The following is an 18,411-nucleotide window of genomic DNA, read 5'->3' on the forward strand; positions in this document are numbered from 1 at the left end:
CTCCATCTCTCTCCACTCTCTCCATCACCCTAAATCTCTCCCCACATCTTGTCTCCTGAAGCTTATTTAGAGGACTAACACACTGTGTGTTTGGGTGTGGAGTGTGTGTATACTCTGTATGGAGTGTGTTTACTAAAGCAGTGGGTTAGGGAGAGGGCTAAGGAGGCCTCAGTTGTGTGTGTGTGTGTGTGTGTGCGCGCGCGCAAGATTTGAATTATTTAAACAGGCTCGGCATTAGTATGCTAATGCTATCACAGCTCTTTCTCTGATGGCGGCAGTATAAGCAGAAAGAAGAGAATTTTAGATTTGTGTGTTTTCTCCCACCATTTCTCTCTCTCCTCCTCCATCTCCCCCCTCCAACTCTCCTCCTCCATCTCCACAACAGTAAAAGAACTAGGTCAGCATGGTGTTCACATGCTTGCATTTCTGGCCTGATTTTACACCCATAAACAGGGTCCTAGAACCACACACGCACACACACACACACACACACTCACACACACACACACACACACACACACACACACACACACACACACACACACACACACACACAGACAGAAGGAGAGACGCATATATTTACATCCACAGTACACACAGACACACACACTCTCACACTCACACACACTGATGTACACACACTGATGTACACACTCACACAGGAGACTGTACAGTGCATAGGGACATGGCTGCTGATTTCTCCATGAGCTCCTAATTGCTGGCTGGGTGGAAAAGAGCCTTCTGTGTGTGTCTGATAGGAAGAAACTCTACCGCAGCATGTTTGTACACACACACACACACTCATGCATCCACAGATACATCAAGTGCACACAAAAATACAGTTAGCAGGCATGTTTTGGACTCTGTATGTGTACAACTGTGTGTGTGTGTGTGCGTCTCACATGTACGTACACTTGCCTCTGCCACACTTCTGGCCAGAAAGCTATTTGATCCTGTTACCAGTGTTTAAAGTACAGCCTAAAGTGATGCGTAAGCTACTCCCCCAAGGGTCAAAAATGCGGTTGCTGTGTGGTCAGATTTGAGTGGGTCCAGCAAGCAAAGGAAGTATGTCAGCCCAGAATGGTGAAAGTAATGCTCCATGGGCTGACCCAATGGGAGACTAGTGGGTCACTGGCAGCCCCAAACAGCTCAAGGTCAGAGGGTAGGGTAGGGCAGGCTGTGTGTGTGTGTGTATGAGTACATTATGACTGTGTGTGTGTGTCAGGCACACTAGAGGAACTCTTTGGCCCTGCCCATTACTCAGGCCAGATGGCAGCATGCCTTTGCAGTACAGATCCCCCTCTAGCTGCAGGCTGATACCAGGCAAGCACCACACACACACACACACACACACACACACACACTCACACACACACTCTCTCTCTCTCTCTCTCACGCACACAGAGACTCACATACACACATGCACAAACCTACACACACACTCTCACACACACACAAAGAGACTCTCACATACACACATACACTGTACACACACACACACACACACACATCCCCGGTGGGAGAGTCAGCTGGGACGGGCAGGAGTGGCCCCCTGCACACCTGTCCCTAACGCACGCTGACCCTCGAGCCGGTGTGTGTTTCAACAGACGGCACAGATTCCTCACTCCAGCCCAGAGCGGAGCAGAAGCTCCAGCGGCCCAGCCTCCAATCGCTCACGGTGATGAATACACTTTTGTACAGGCACGCGCACAGATACACACACACACACACACACACTATGCTTACACCATAAAACTTAAAGGTTGATGCCCATATAAAGTAGAAAAGGACTCGCCCAAACTGCTCTTACCCCTGTCCAAACACATTCAGCTGCTCTGTTTAAATCAGTGCAGTGTGTGTGTGTTTCCGAAAAGCCTGAAAGCGCCTTTAAAAGAGAGGTTCGGTAAAAACTCCCATACCCTCCCGTGCTATCTTTGGCGTGCTGAGGCTTTCAAGGTCACGTAGACCAGGTTGCTTATGCCTTCAGGTCCTGCCAGAATCAGTGCCTCATTGATTCTTGTCCTTTTGTCTCTCTCTCTCTCTCTCTCTCTCTCTCTGTCTGTCTCTCTTTCTCCCTTTTTTTCCTCTCTCTCTTTCTCTCTCTCTCTCTTACCCTCTTTCACACTCTATTCTTCTGTCCTTTTCTCTCTATATCCCTCTTTTGCCTTTCTCTCCTCCTAACCTTTCTCTGTGACTGTCTATCCCTCCCTCTCTCTGTCTTCCTCTCCTCCTCAGCCCCCCCCCCTCTCCCTCTCTCTCTCTTTCTGTGTCTCCCTCTCTCCCTCTCCTCTGCTGGGTTCAGGGTTATTCTGTCTCCTCTGCTGGGTTCAGGGTTATTCTGTCTCCTCTGCTGGGTTCAGGGTTATTCTGTCTCCTCTGCTGGGTTCAGGGTTGTTCTGTCTCCTCTGCTGGGTTCAGGGTTATTCTTGGCAGCTGAGTGCAGTTGCTCAGTGCCTGGCCCCACAAAGGAGCCCTTTGGAAGTGTCACGGCCTTCCAGCGCCTCTGGAAAGAGCCGCTCAGCAGACCTGCTCTCACACACTCCAACAGGGCCTGGACACGTCGTTCAGATGTGTCTGTGTGTGTGTGTGTGTGTGTGTGTGTGTGTGTGTGCGCCTGTGTGTGTGTGCCTGTGTGTGTGTGTGTGGACTTGCATGTTTGTACAGAAGAGCCATGAGTGTCCCATCTGATAAGACTGTCTGTCGTCCAACGAGGTTCATCGGATGACAGCTGTGAAACAAATCAGAGCAGGCATTGAACCTCTTGTGGTCATTCCCCTGTGTGTGTGCGTGTTTGCGTTTGTGTTTATTCGTGAAGGCAGCATCCTGGACATGAACTTCACCTCTGCCAGGATGCCCCCTTTAACCCAGAGACGTTCATTTTCCATCAGGATTACACTGGCTCATGCACAGACATGATGACACAGTAGAATACCGCACCCTGAAGCATTAGCTTTTGATAAGTCTTTATTCGACCATGTCTTCAACAAAGGCACGCGTTACGTGTCGAGACGTAACACTTGAGAGTGTGGTTTTCCACTTGTTTCCCCCCCCCCCCAGTCAGCATGTCTGATCTGAATGGTTGAAATGGGCATTAAAAAGTTGAATAGGACCCCACCGTGACAAGGGCTTTATTAGCAGCGCTGCAGCCCTGGAAAGAGCCGCCTGCCTGGCCAACCGAGTGGAATGTTGGCTCCATGCTGGCGATTAACCTGTAGCAGCTTTATTGTACGAGGAGCAGGTGCAGGAGAAATCAGCTGGTTGATTATGACAAGGGGCTTTGAGAGAGAGAGATTCTGAAAGAGGGAGAGAAGGAATGTGCTAGAGGACTGGACAGGCGCGCACAGCACACCATCTGATAAAACATCTCTGCGCCGATTCATCCTGCAGCTGTCCGTCAGATGCAATGTTGACCTTTGAACTTGTGTGGTCATACCCTTGCACTCATGCACACTTTTGTGTTTTTGTTTTTCTCATCTTGTGAGACGGTTTAGTGTGTGTGTGTGTGTGTGCGTGCATCAGAGAGTGAAAGAAGAGGACAGGGAAAGTCGTCTTGTTGCTGTGTCAGCATGCCTCTTCTCGACCTAGCCTCTCTTTGGCCCCTCTAAATAAGCATGCACAGCTTTGACCCTTCCTCAGAAGACCTCTAAGCTAACTGATAGAAACTTGGGTGGAGAGTAGTCACAGGTCCTGAACCTCCAGTGAAAGTATAAGCAATATGCTATAGCTAAAGCAAAAGTTATAGGTAACTTCATAGTGTAGTTTGAGGAATGTTCTATGTGAACATGCAGGAGAAGTCTGCTTTGGGAAAGAGGGAAATGCGAGGAGCTCTTCATGTGAGCGGGTTAGAGAAGCATTCCTTCCCCTTAGGGCTTGGCTCTGACCTCTGACCTGCGCTGTGATTGGTAGATGGGAGGACACTTATCTAAAAGCGGGAAGGAGTTGTGTGATGTACATTTTGAAATCTTTTCCCTTTTTTGCCTTTTTCCTTTTTCTTCTGTCCTATCCTCTCTCCTTATCTATATCCATCTCTCTCTCTCTCTCTCTCTTTCTCTCTTTCTTTCTCTCTCTCTTTCTTTCTCTCTCACCTGTTTTGCGCTGTTGGTTCATGTCTTGGCTCCTATGTGGGACGCTGCTCACTCTCCTCCATTGTGGGCTAAAAGCAGCAGCCGGCTCCCCCACTACAGATTCAGATTCCTGGAAGTCTTTTCTTCATCGCCAAAACACACACTCACACGTACGGTTTCACACCTCGGCCCCAGCCCACGCACTCTGCAGCGCTCCCAGTCACACCCTAACCCACTGACAGTAGCTTCTCTGGTATGCAAAGATGAGTGTACACACTAGTGTGTGTGTGTGGCTTGTTGATGTTATTAGTCATGTTGGTGCTAATGTTTATTTAAATTGAGTACAGTAAAGACGTTAAGCTAAGATATATCTCACATGACGCGCCAGCGTTAAACGCCTCAGCAGGAGCAGCTGATGGCATTGTCCGGCATTTGACCCCTAGAGGTCAAGAGGTCATCGCTGGGACCGGCCGGACCCCTGGTGCTCATTAGCCAGAATGCGTGAGTGTGTGTTGTATCTGCAGGAGCTCGATGCCTCCACAAATCCCAAACAGACGGCTCCCCCTCCCAGAAGCAGGGAGTTTCCTTAAGAAGCTGTGCTCCACTCTCCGCCACTCACAGTACTACTCTGGTTCAGCCAAAAACCAGGTCTCGTTTCAGAACATTTCTACCGTGTGTGTTTATATAGTGGACGAACCTTCCTCCCCCACCACCACCACCACCACTCGCCCGTAAACGAGTGAGGCATGTGGACCTTTGACAAGATGAAAAGCCTTGGCTGTTTCTCCTCTCTCTGATTCACCAGCCGAGCCGAGTGGAGAGCCGAGGGCCCCGGGCCGCTGCCGCGGCAGGCTTACTGCTCTGTTTATGGGGGCGCTGCTCTAATCCGCAGGACTCTTAATATGGCCAGCGGCGCTATTTTAGGGGATTGCGTTGCGGTGTCGAGGCTCTGTTTGTTTGGACGGCCTCGCCCTGCCACCCCCTGTGTGTTTGGGTTGCCTGGAGATGACCCGCACTTGCCTGGCTGGGCGCGACGTTTACTGCGTGGCGGAGCAGTTTCTTTTTAGACGTGTTAGTGTTATAGTCATGCTCACTTACTCACACACACACACAGCACATATGTTTTTTTCCGTTCAGTCACTGTTCAGCTGTATCTATAAGTGTTCTGTGTTGAGTGGCTCTGGCAATGTAAGTGTGGTCTAGACGAGAGAAGAGTGGAACTCCTCAGCAGAGCATGGATCCTCTTCCATGTACATAGCATATGAAGTACCATACCGTGAGGCCACTCTGCATCTGAAGCTGTGAGGAGGATGTTGCATTGTGGGTAATTGAGTTTGTATTAGACTGGAGAATAGTGGAACACAGCAGCATCAGCAGAACAAGGATCTTCTTGCATGTAGATACAGCATATAAAGTACTCTTCGCCATTGTGATTGCTATTCTGACTGTATCTGAAGATGTGTGCGTTGCATTGTGGGTAATTGAGTTCTCTGGATGGATGGTGCGGGAGCAGCAAGACGTGCTGAGTGCTAATGTATGCTGAGTGCTAATGTATGCTGAGTGCTTGCTGATGGAGGAAGCCTCCACCCTGCGGGCTGCTCTGTCACGGCTCACCTCCATACACAGAGATCCCTGCTGCCCATCACCCTTCTGTTCAATCCAACCCGTTTTCAGACCCAGACTCGCATATGAGAGCTCTCCATCTTGGATTTAGTTTTCATCTCCTCCCCAACCCACATCTACTCCCTCTACACACACATGCCCTGTCCGACGTTGTGTTGAGTTCAGTGCCGTCTGTTTTGCAGCTGTGTGTAGTGAGTGATGGCAGCTTGAGCAGATGGTGTAGTATTCTTCCATGGCCAAGAGCCTTTAGCCACCATTCCAACAACAGTTATCCACACTGCTCTCTCCCTCTCTCTCTCCCCTTTCTTTCTTTCTCTCTCTCTCTCTCTCTCGCTGTGATGAAAACAGTTTGGAATGAAGAATTTTGTTGCCTCAGTTTTTGTTTGTAGTATATAGTATAGGCGAATTAAAGTGTCATTAAAGTCCCTCTACTCTCTCATCCTATCTTCCTCTTGTTCTTCCTGATCTTTCGTCTCCTCATTGTACTTCTCCTCCTCCCACTCTCTCCTCTTCTCCACTTTTCTCTCCTCATTGTACTTCTACTCCTCCTCTTCATTCCTCCTTCTTTCCTCCTCCTCTCCTCCTCTCCACTCGTCTCTCCTCTTCATTCCTCCTTCTCTCCTCTCCATTCCTCCTTCTCTCACTCCTCCTGCTGAGTCCCGCTCCAGACCCCCTGAAAGGAGGAGCTGGAGGAGCAGTAGAGGCGGCCATGAGGAATACATCTCAGTGCATTAGTGGGGGAGCCCCCGATCCCCCCCTTTGCACAGAGTTGTAAATCTCTCTTCAGACTGCCGTTATTTACTCCACGCATGGAGTGCTGAAGTGAAGCGCCACTGGGCTCGCGTTCGTTTGGCTCGGGGGGGCATCAGCTGCTTGCGCGGGAGCGCAGGGGGGGGTTGGCGGTTGGCACCCCGCTGCCATGCCGACTGGCTTCTCCCTGGCACCCAATCTGCCCACTCCGCTCGCCTTCATCCTCCCGGAGAGCCAATCGCTAAGCAACCCGTGCGAGTGCCAGCCCGAAGTGTCTGTCGCCAGGCAACCAGTCCGGTCGGAGTGATTAGAGGCCGAGAGAGAGATGGAGCAGAGTTAGTTTGTGTGCCGGAGCACTCGCCCAGAACCTTCTGCAGGCTAGTGTCCTGCACACACACACACACACACACACACACACACACACACACACACACACATGTTCACGCATGTCTGGATGGATTACATACATGCATGCACACATGCACGTACATAAACACACATGCATACATAAATGCAACGACATGCACATGGGTGTGTGTGTGTGTGTGTGTGTGTGTGTGTGTGTATATATGCACACACATACACATTCAAACATACATTAACACATAAACCACATATATATCATGATTTGTTTTAGATTTGGATTATGTGGGAGGGAAGGAGGCATGAACTGTATCTGTTACCTGCATAGCGTTGTGCTTGTTGGTAGAGGAATGTAATTGAATCGGATGAGAGACGAGAGAGATTGGAACAAAATGAAAACCTTTCACTAAATGAATGATGATAATGGTTTCAACCCCCCCCCCCCCCCCCCTTACGTAAGCCTTGTCTAGCCCTGTGAGTTAGTCTGGTGTGTGTGGTGGTGGTGATGGGGAGAGAGGGAGGCGGGAGGCTGACACATCACCCGACCTGGCCCCGGCAGAGCTGAGTGTCCCCACAGCTGGCCCAGTTGCTGGAGGACACGTTTCCTCCCTCACAGCCTCCCACCTCCACTGCCACACATCTCCCTCCGCCAGGCCTATATCACGACAAGAGCGGAGCCCTAACAACCGGTTCACCATCTGACTAGCAGACTAGCGTTCACTCTGATATAAAACTGTCTGCCGACGTCAGGCCAGGCGGTCACATCTTCTGCAGTGTTACCGGGAGGTGAATGAGGTTGGTTGCCTCACAACATCTTTAGGTGGCAATACAAGTTTTTTTGAATGGCTGTACTTTTGTAATCAGTAGGCCCGGTGTATTTTGAGTGACTGGACACTATTTTGAATGTGGTAGTATTCGTCCGGAATTAAGGAAGGTTCCAAAAGAAGCTTCCAGAGCCTTCCAGAATGTTCCAACTTGCTTGTGTTCTTGGGCATGCTGAGCCAGGGCCTCCCGGTGCTTTGGCTGTGAGGACCCACTGTACTTAGGGCTAAGCCGAGCTGATCTACTGTAAACTTCACGGCCCCTTCAATCCTTCCTGTGACCCCAAACACAAGCGCTGGGCAGTGTGTCAGCAGAACCTGTGTGTGTGTGTCTGTGTCTGTGTGTCTGTGTGTGTGGGTCTTTGTGTGTGTGTCTGTGTGTGTGGGTCTGTGTGTGTGTGTGTTGGAGAGGGAGGGAGACTGAAAGGGAGATTGTATGTTTGAAAGTGGAATCTGGAGACTGGAATCCTGTGTATATATATTTGAGAGAGAGAGAGAGAGAGAGAGAGAGAGAGAGAGAGTAGGTGTTGTGTGTGTGTGTGTGTGTTGAATGTGTTTATTGATGAATGAGTAATAAGAGAGGCTGCTAGAAGGAAAGACGAGGTGCTTGTCTGACTTAACCTGAATGGTGTGGTATGCAACACCTGTGTGCATGTGTGCGTCTTTGCGTGTGTGCGTGCGTGCGTGCGTGCGTGCGTGCGTGTGTGTGTGTTTAAGAGGGGATTCTCCGATGCCCCCAGCTGCTAGGTCTGGGCCACAGATCTCGGGTGGAATGTTGGCAGTGCCGCTGCGCTGGGTGTATTTTTATTACGAACAGGCCGGCTCCAGCGCTCTCGGGGCCCACGCGGTCCACTCATGGGCCTGATCCAGCTCCACGTCCACCGGGCAACGGCACCAGCCGCAGAGCGTTCGCTGCCATCTCTGTGGTTACGGTGCCGTCGCCGCATAGAGAGCGGAGCACGAGGAAGAGGGGGAGTAAAGAAAAGGAGGAGGAATCCAGAGGAGAGGAGAAGGAGAAGAAAACAATCCCTCCATCATCATGTGACGGTTAAAACTCTCACGTGAGCTGAGCCTCTTGGCTTGGTTTGGGGTTTCTTTTTTTTCTTTCTTTTTTTTCTTCACTTTCTCCTTCTCTCCTCCTCTGCAGGCGAACTCTGACCTTAAATCAGATTAAGTGCAGCGTTTCCACTGGTTTACCTAATCAGTGTGGCTGCTGTGAAGGCCGGCTGGCCAGTACACACACACACACACACAACACAAGCCCGTCTGTCCACACGTCCTCACGTCCAGTCAGCCAGCCACTGGGCTCTTAGTCAGCCACCTCTTACCGAGGGTGTGGGGGAGTGTTTGGGCAGGGGGGGGGGGGGTTGAACGCTGCTAACTTAAAGGACCCCATATGAAGTGCTCCTAACCCCAGTGAAGTGTGGGTGTGTGGTGGGAGGGGGCCGGTTTGCTGTGACAGGACTCCCAGCTGTGAAGACTGGGTGAGTCGGTGGGGGAGAGCCTTGGGGTGAGACGCTCGGCATAGATAGCCCAGCCAGAGGGGTCACTTCCCCAGCTAATAATAGCGCTGGAGGAGGGACGGATCAGCAGGCAGGGCGGCCGGGACAGATGCGCTCTTACCTAAAGACTTTCATAACACCAGCGAGGACAGGAGGCCATTTTAGCCCCTTCGCCACCACCACCACATGCCAATCACATTATTGAGGCTGGAGATTTGTGTGTGTGTGTGTGTGTGTGTGTGTGTGTGTGTGTGTGTGTGTGTGTGTGTGTGTGTGTGTGTGTGTGTGTGTGTGTGTGTGTGTGTGTGTGTGTGTGTGTGTGTGTGTGTGTGTGTGTGTGTGTGTGTGTGTGTGTGTGTGTGTGTGTGTGTGTGTGTGTGTGTGTGTGTGTGTGTGTGTGTGTGTGTGTGTTAGGTGTGTGTGTGTGGTAGGTGTGTGTGTGTGTGTGTGTGTGTGTGTGTGTGTGTGTGTAAAAGAGTACACTGTTTTTTGTTCTAGGGGGAGGCTACAGAAAGAAAAAAACGAGAAGAGAAGAGACGGAAAATGAAAGAAGCGTTAGCTTGTCAAAGAGACTGTCGGAAAGAGAGGGAGAGGGAGGGAGGGAGGGAGGGAGAGGGAGGAGGAAGATTGAGTGTGGGAGGGAGACTCCAACAGGTTGCCAGGGAGCCTCAGTGCTTGTGGTATGCAGCAACAGCTGGATGCAGATATGCAGATGTACAGCATCCAAAATAACCCCCCACATACCACACACACACACACACACACACACACACATGTGCCTACACCCACTCCACACACACACACACTGAGCCCTGTTCAGCTCTGCCACGCGCCACAGACTTCTTTGGCTCTCTTACACAGAATGCAATCCTCTACCCCAGGACAGTGTGTGTGTGTGTGTGTGTGTGTGTGTGTGTGTGTGTGTGTGTGTGTGTGTGTGTGTGTGTGTGTGTGTGTGTGTGTGTGTGTGTGTGTGTGTGTGTGTGTGTGTGTGTGTGTGTGTGTGTGTGTGTGTGTGTGTGTGTGTGTGTGTGTGTGTGTGTGTGCGCACAGCAGAGTGCGAGTGCGCATGCCCCCTGTCAGTCGAGTCGGTCTCTGTAGAGGCAGATGGAAAGAACACCCAGCAACTGCTCCTGATGTGCGTAAGCCGCGTCACCATTCACTCACACACACAAATAGGCTTGTGCTGCCACCTAGTGGCTGATCTCAGTACACCCTTGGGGCTTTGCCAGGAAGTGAACTGTAATAGCAATAAGTGACCATTACACTTATCCACTACCCAGCAAAATCCTTTTCCCAATCATTTCTCATGTATATTTCTCTAAGATGTATCTGCAGGATTGTTTAAGTGAAGGTCCACCATTGTAGACATATTAGACATTAAAAAAAACTTTTTGTTGCTGACTGTAATTACAAAGTCATGATTATTCTACAGAGAGGTCTTAAAATACCATGAAATGTAATTGTCTGTAATCACACCATTTAAGTCATTCAAAGGCTTTAATGAGTTTTAATCAGCGCAGCAGTGGGTGAATTTGTATGCTGACGTTTGGAATTAATTTCAATTTCAATTTATTTGCTTAGGAGGATAGCCCCTTGAGATAAGATATCTCGTTTTCGAGGGGGTCCCCAGGACAAACAGTACAATACAAAAACAAAAACAGAACACTGAACAGGACAACACTTTCACACATACAGTACATTCACACAAAATCTCCCCCACTCCCACCCCAACGTCACCACCCTTGAGGAAAATAACAATAGGTCATAGCATGGCAGTATTCAGCCTACACATTTACAAAGTATATTCAGTATAGGTGTTACAGAGAATAGTACTCAGCACATCACCAATATACATATACAGACACCTAATCATAATTATTCAAAAACATTTACATGTGGAGTTCGCCTGTAAGTAGGTCAGAATGGAAAATTTGAATGAGTGAAGGCAGACTATGGATCTGATATGCCTCGGCAGACTATTCCAGTCGTAGGGCGCTCTAAATTTAAATGCCCGTCTACCAATCTCCTTTGTAATATTTGGCACCGTGAACGTGGGGTGTTCAGTGTGCCGCAATCTGTGGCTAGGTCTGTGTGGAATTAGATAGCCTTTAAGGTATTGGGGGAAGTCAAGGTACACACATTTAAAGATGAACTGATACCAATGAAACTGTCTTCTGGCTTTTGGTGATAGTAAGTTCAGGGAGTCCCTATAGTCTAATGCAGTGTGTGTTTGTGTGTGTGTACATGCGTGTGTGTGGCCTACATCCACATGGGGATTGATGACTTAGTATATCAAAGTTATATTTTGTATACTTACTAAGTCATGTATAACAAAATATATATACTTACTAAGTTATATATACTTAGTTATGTATACTTAGTATATATTATAATATATTGATTTGTGTGTGTGAATGTGTACGCATGTGCGTGTACGTGTGTATGTGTGTGTGGTATGTTTGATTGACATTTAACAAGTGAAACCCCTGCCCCTCCCCTCGGCAGGTAAGGACGAGGTGCGCGGTCAGCTGGACAGCGCCCTGCAGGATGTGAACACGCGCTACGCCGTGCTGGAGGAGACGGAGAAGAGGGCCGTGTGCAGAGCACTCATCGAGGAGCGCGGACGCTTCTGCTCTTTCGTCAACATGCTCAAACCCGTACTGGTGAGGCCACACACACACACACACACACACACACACACACACGCACGCATGCACGCACTCACACGCATACGCATTCATTCTCATACTCACACACAAGCACTCTCACTCTCTCTCTCATATATACAGTACATCACTCACACACACACACACACACACTCTTTCCATCGCCATCAAACACACACACCCCCACACACACGCACACGCACACACTCACACGCATACTCATTAATTCTCATACTTACACACAAGCACTCTCACCCTCTCTCTCATATATATAGATATATATATATCACACACACACACACACTCTTTCCATCGCTCACACACACACACACACACACTCACACATACACATTCACACTCATGTCCTCTCACTAAAGATTCCCTCCAGCTTCTCAGCTTATGTAAGACACCTGACGTGCTAATCTAAAGCACCTATATGCCCTATGCCCCTATATCTCTGCCTGTGGCCACTCGCTCCCTTGCACACCCACACGCTCTGCTATGCCGTCGGCCTCCATCTCAGACCTTTTATGCAAATGCTGCTCTGCCTGCCTGCTGCAGCCGTCGTCCCTCACGGCACCCAAAGGTGAAACTCTTCCCAGGCGTTCCTCAGGTTCACACACGTTAGTTGGCGCTCCCGCTCCCTTGTCCTGATCGGATCGTTAGTCTCCAGCTGTCAGCCAGCTTCTTGATCCGCTGATTTGAGGCCCATTAGTCAGGCCCATGTGAAAGGGTTTCGGCTGAGTGAAGAGGCAAAAGCGAGTGTTTGCTGTTGGCGTATTTATCTTAGCATTATTAGATAATGATGGATGCTTAGTGGACTTAATGCTTGGGTGTGGTTTTGTGTGTGTGCGTGTGTGTGTGCGTGCGCGCGTGCGTGGGAAGGTTTTCTAACAATGGGCCTTTTCTGACTTCTGGCACAACAAGTAAGTCAGCTGAGGTACGCTGTGAGACCGAACTAAGTCTTCTTCTCGTGTGTGTGTGTGTGTGTGTGTGTGTGTGTGTGGTCAATATACTCAGATGTGCTTGTCTGTGTCTGTGTATGCAGACGGGTACTTGTGTGTGTGTGTGTGTGTGTGTGTGGTCAGCCTATTCAGGTGTGTGTGTGTGTGTGTGTGTATGGTCAATATACTCAGATATTGTGTTGTGTGTTGCTTCTGTAGGACGAGGAGATCGGTATGCTGGGAGAGGTGACCCACCTGCAGACCATCCTGGAGGACCTGACCCACCTTACCGCAGAGCCACACAAACTCCCTCCTGCCAGCGAGCAGGTACACACACACACACACACACACACACACACACAGAGATAATAAGACACAAGTATCCAAAAAATGAAAGGATTGTTCTTAATCTGAATCATTTCTTAGATACACAAACACACACACACACAGATAATGTATTGCTGACTATTGATGAACGAATGCAGACTAACTCATACTTGTCCCTGTTCTCTTGTAGGTGATTCTTGACCTCAAAGGATCCGACTACAATTACACTTACCAGACGCCGCCTGCATCGCCTAGCAACACGCTGTCACGCAAGAGCAGCATTAGCAGGTACTAATGCATGCCACACCCACTCACTCAACACCTCAATGATGCCAACCACACACACACACATATATACTCATACACACACACACACAGAGAGGGGGCGAAAGGGAGAGAGTTCAGGTGTCCGCATTGCTTCTCTGAAACATGTCTGCTACACCTCGGGCTCTGGCGCACGGCGGGGAATCCACACTGATGAATCTTGTTTGTGTTTGCTCAGCCTCGTTTCCATGGCTCCCTCCCTCTCCCTCTCTCCTCCTGTCAGAGCCGACTCTGTTTGGTGTCCCTTTCAAGAGCAGAGTAGCGTACCGAGCTGCTTCACTGTACAGGCAGGGGCAGGCTGCGTATGGCAGGACAATGAGGGTATGGGCGGGGGGGGGGGGGGACAGAGAGACAGAAGCGAGAGTGATGGTCCGAGAGGAGAGATAGAGAGACCAGAGAGGAGAAAAGAGGGAGTGATTGTCAGAGAGGAGAGAGGAGAAAAGAGGGAGTGATTGTCAGAGAGGAGAGAGGAGAAAAGAGGGAGTGATTGTCAGAGAGGAGAGGAGGCTGATGGAGGGAGCAGACACATGGTTTGGACAGCAAGAGCACAAGTAGGCGTCTGGTAACGCACAAGAAGAGTCTCTTGTGAACTGCAGCAGAAAAGGAGGGCCTCTGGCTACTGTAGTGTGTGTGTGTGTGTGTGTGTGTGTGTGTGTGTGTGTGTGTGTGTGTGTGTGTGTGTGTGTGTGTGTGTGGGGGGGGGGGGGGGGGGGGGGGGTTTATCCGGTATCTCAAGGGACTCCTTATTACTTGTGTATGTCTCAGTTTTCTAAGGGATGTGTTTTTTTTGTGTGTATATGTCATAAGAGTGTGTGTGTCTCCGGTGGGATTTCCCTGATTTCAGCTGAGCTGCTGGAGTGGATCAGCTGGTGAATGAGCTGTGTGTCCAGCGGGCAGGAGGTGTGTGGGGGGGGATTAGACTAATGTTTCATGCATTCTTTCCTGCGGGACCGCAGCTCAGGACCTGGCACTGGAGCAGATAGCCATGATGCTCTTCCAGAAGGTTCTCTAGATCGCTGTCTCCGTTACTCACTTTTTCCCTCCCTCTCTCTGCTTTCTCTCTCTCTCTTTTTCGCTCTCTCTCTTTATCTTTATCTTTTTCCTCTCTCTTTCTCTGTCTCTCTTTCTCTCTCTCTCTCTCTCTTTCCTCTCTCTCGCTCCTTCTCTTTCTCTCTTTCTCTCTCTTTCTACTTTCTCTCTCTCTCTCTCTCTCTCTCCGTCTCTCTCTCCCTCCCTCCACTACTGGGATTGTCATTAAGATTATTCCGGAACAGTTTGTCCGGGACACAGCAGGCTGTGTGGTGCGGTGCGGAGCACTCTCTGAGTTTCCACGTATCCCACTGGGTTTGCCACTGGGCCGCCTCCCAGCCTACTGCACTGCTGTCTGAGCCCAAGCACACGCTGTTCCATGGAAACTAATTACACCTTTAGTCTGACTACTACTGGGGTTTCACCTCCTCTCAGCTCAACTCACTTCAGTTACAGTCGACTCAAGAAAGTGTTATTGCTATGAGTGCTACAGCAGACATCATCACCATAGCCACATTCGTATGCACATTAAAGTGGAATAAATATGGTAACCTGTGCTTTTGTTCTCTCCTTCTTGGAGTGTAATGGAATGATGTGGGGAGGAGGTGTTGTTTTTGTTTTTGTTTTTATTTGAATGTGATGATGTAAGCCTTGTTCATTGACTAATATTAGGTTAGGTTGGATAAGCACTGATGCTTTTCACATGTGAAGTTCCTAATGGAAAAATAAAGTTCTTTGAATGTGAGACTGATGTGATGGAGGAGTTTTTAACGTACATGTATCTCTCTTTCTATTTCTCCGTCTCTCTGTGTCTGTCTCTCTTGGTTTCTCTCCCAGTAACTACCAGTCGAACTCTGTGAGACATGTGCCCTCACTGGACTCCATCTCCAGCGCAGTGGATGGGATTCACCTGAGGCCCCCTGACTCTGTACAGGTATGGAAAACACACACACACACACTTTGTTTACCCCAAAAGAAACACATGTTCATACAACGTGGCTTTTTTACACAAACACATACAAATAACTCAAAAGATGAAGTATTCAGTCCTACACAGTACACACATAAACAAGATCTAGGCACGTCAACTTATGTGCATACATGTCACATACGGCTGTTGGAATTCAGATGTCAATTGACTGGAGTAACATCGTAGGTAATGAGTTAGGAACTCATTGACACAGTTTGTCGGAGGATTATTCCAAGCACCTGGTTTAGTGACTAACCCAGACAGGTAAACTCCAGCTTAAAAAAAGACAGACCTATGACTTCACCAACCGTAAACCGTTAATATCGTAACCGTACTAATTACCAACCATTTCGTTCGAAAATTCTAAAACAACGATGATTTTTAATACTTCAAAATAACGTTTGATAAATGAAACTTACATTTTTCAGTAGCCATAGGTATGTAGATTTGAACAAAATCTAGTTTGGTTCTTACCAGGGCTTTTACTGCATGAAATATCTGATTTTGTGTACCACGCTCGGAGTTTAGTGCTGGGCTGGTGGGTGCATATTCACAACCTTCTCATGGCACATCAACGGTTAGCCCGAAATTTCTCATCGCAATTCAAATTTCCACTGGAGCTCCAAGTACACGCAGCCTTACAAGACTGTTTACAGCTCTTTGAGTCACGGTAAAATGTCATTTTTGCTGCATAGCTAATTTAGATACACTTATGGTGTGGGTGCTTGCGTTTCTTCAGGAATCCACCGTCTTGGTTTGTATAGAAATGAATAGGGCTGGGATAAACGATTATTCTAGTGATTATTTTTTCGATGCATCGATTAATCTAACGATTCATTTTTTCAGTCCGATTCGATTTCGATTCGATTATCGATTATCTCCCAATTAATTCACTAATAGAAACGTATACATGTTTATTTACATATATGAATGAAAAAACATGAATTCTTTAACATTGCAATATATGTTTATTGCTCTTAAGATTCCAAAATAAAAGACTATACAAGTGCAAAGTAATGCATTCTTAGTCAGAGGTAGCATTCAATAAAGTCATTTTAAGACGTTCGTGTGGGAATCCTTGCAATTAACATTAACACAGTTAAAAGGCTGCTGATGTGTGGATGCAATTCATAATGTAGTTAGTTCAAATAACGGTTCGTACTTCTCCTTTGGACAAGCACTTTTGAGTCTTGGAAAACACTTTTCCATTTACATCGGGATTTTGCAAACATTCAGAGTCAATAAAATGAGCCTGAGTAACGAATACAAGCAGCTGCAAGTAAGCATGCTAAACTTGACATCCAAATAGTATTCTAACGTTAGCTTTGAAATACTGCTTGATTGCATACTGTAAGTTAACTTAGTTTAGTCTCCTCAATCTACTATGTTGTGATAAGACCTTAGCAGAGTTTACCTTAACTTAAATGCTGTAGTTTTGAACAAATTTGCGCAGCATGGTCACAACGATGCTAAGCGGATTTAATAGCAATTTACCCCACTGTGTTCTATGCAGTGTTTCTATGTGGCAACAACAATCCTTCAACAATCGTGAATAATTTGTTAAATCACATGCAGAGGAGGAGCAGCGGGCTCGTTACGAGAGAGAGCGGGCGGGGCGAGGAAAGGCTGTGTGAGTAAAAAGTGCAGCTTAATGAAATTATTTATCTTTAATTTAAATAGTAGGACTACAACATAGAACATCAATGTGGTGGCCGGTTTTGATTTCATGGTGCCCAGCCACAGATTAGTCAACGTATGGAAAACACTGAAGGTGTAAAATTAAAAATATTTAGCAGCACATGTTATGCTTGACGAATCGACGCTCATATTTTGCGTCGACGTATTTTTTGCGTCGACGCGTTGTCCCAGCCCTAGAAATGAATATTAAGTGACACATACACGTAAGAGGTTGGACATATGGGATGGTTGGTAATATGTGACGTTCGGATAGTAGTTGTAAGAACCTAATGGCTTTGTCAGGGGAATGACATGAGAAAGACATAAGTCCCTTTTACATAGACAGTTGTTTCCGATTAAGGTGGTGTTTATATGTGTATTTTTATTCCCACTGAGCCACTGTTCCTATTCTAATCAGATAAAAAGTGTCCATATAAACGCGCCTATAGAGTTCTCCTATAAGGAGGTTACTCTTATGCTGAGGCAACTAATCCAGGTAAGTTACTAAACCACCTACTTGGAATTCCCCCCTGGTCACATGTTCCGTAGTCAGCTCTTGCTGCAGGCTGCAGTTTGTGGGCTTGTAGGTCAGTGGCTGGTGCTCTAGTTTCATGTGCACATTCTCAGTCCGTTCACTCCAGTCAACATGCTCACTGGACAGGGGTCGTCAGGCTGGACCCGTGTGACAGTCATGTGATTCTCCCTGCTGGAGGTAAAGAGTTAATCTGTCACCATCATAACCATGGTCTTACTGCTCAGTCTTGTTGATAAGTCATAGCTGACGGACAGCTCTGTGACCACAGGTCAGCCGGCTGGGACTTTGACTCGGATCGCAGGTCAGGCCCCCCCGGCCCTGCCGAAGGTCGTGTCACCGGGGTGTAGATAAAGATAGGAGTTGGGGCAGATTAGCTCACTAAGCTCACTTTGTCATTTTTTCTGGCCCTCCGTTATCTGCCCTGGAACATTTGTAATGCTGATGTGAGATGGGGAACGTGTGTCTCTTCCTCTTTTGAGGTGTGAGTTGTGAGGTGGGGTGGGTTTGTGGTGTGGTGTGGTGGTGTATCTGGTAAGGATGGAGAAGCCCCTTGGGGCTGTAGAGTGTGTGGAATATCAGGTGTGTGATGGAGAAGCCCCTTGGGGCTGTAGAGTGTGTGGAATATCAGGTGTGTGATGGAGAAGCCCCTTGGGGCTGTAGAGTGTGTGGAATATCAGGTGTGTGATGGAGAAGCCCCTTGGGGCTGTAGAGTGTGTGGAATATCAGGTGTGTGTCAGCTTCCCTCATCTGATTTCTGCCTTTTTTCCACTTCCTCCTCTTCACCCCTCTTTCTCCTTTTTTATTCCCTTTCTC

General features: G+C 48.2%; 1 protein-coding gene across 2 annotated transcripts in view; it reads left to right on the top strand.

Annotated features, from left to right (window-relative positions):
* mtss1 (MTSS I-BAR domain containing 1) overlaps positions 1 to 18,411 on the top strand; it is a 96,630-nt gene that overhangs the window by 60,300 nt on the left and 17,919 nt on the right. For both annotated transcript variants that reach the window (XM_076269322.1, XM_076269323.1), the window contains exons 7-10: positions 11,632 to 11,789; positions 12,956 to 13,063; positions 13,254 to 13,351; positions 15,254 to 15,350. In XM_076269322.1, the coding sequence (XP_076125437.1) occupies positions 11,632 to 11,789; positions 12,956 to 13,063; positions 13,254 to 13,351; positions 15,254 to 15,350 (461 nt within the window). The remainder of the gene's footprint in view (positions 1 to 11,631; positions 11,790 to 12,955; positions 13,064 to 13,253; positions 13,352 to 15,253; positions 15,351 to 18,411) is intronic.

The sequence above is a fragment of the Alosa pseudoharengus genome, unplaced genomic scaffold (genome assembly GCF_046254945.1).
Source record: "Alosa pseudoharengus isolate Yale_2024_CS ecotype anadromous, Long Island Sound unplaced genomic scaffold, YU_APseudo_1.1 YU_APseudo_1.1_scf_5, whole genome shotgun sequence".
Lineage (NCBI taxonomy): Eukaryota > Metazoa > Chordata > Actinopteri > Clupeiformes > Clupeidae > Alosa > Alosa pseudoharengus.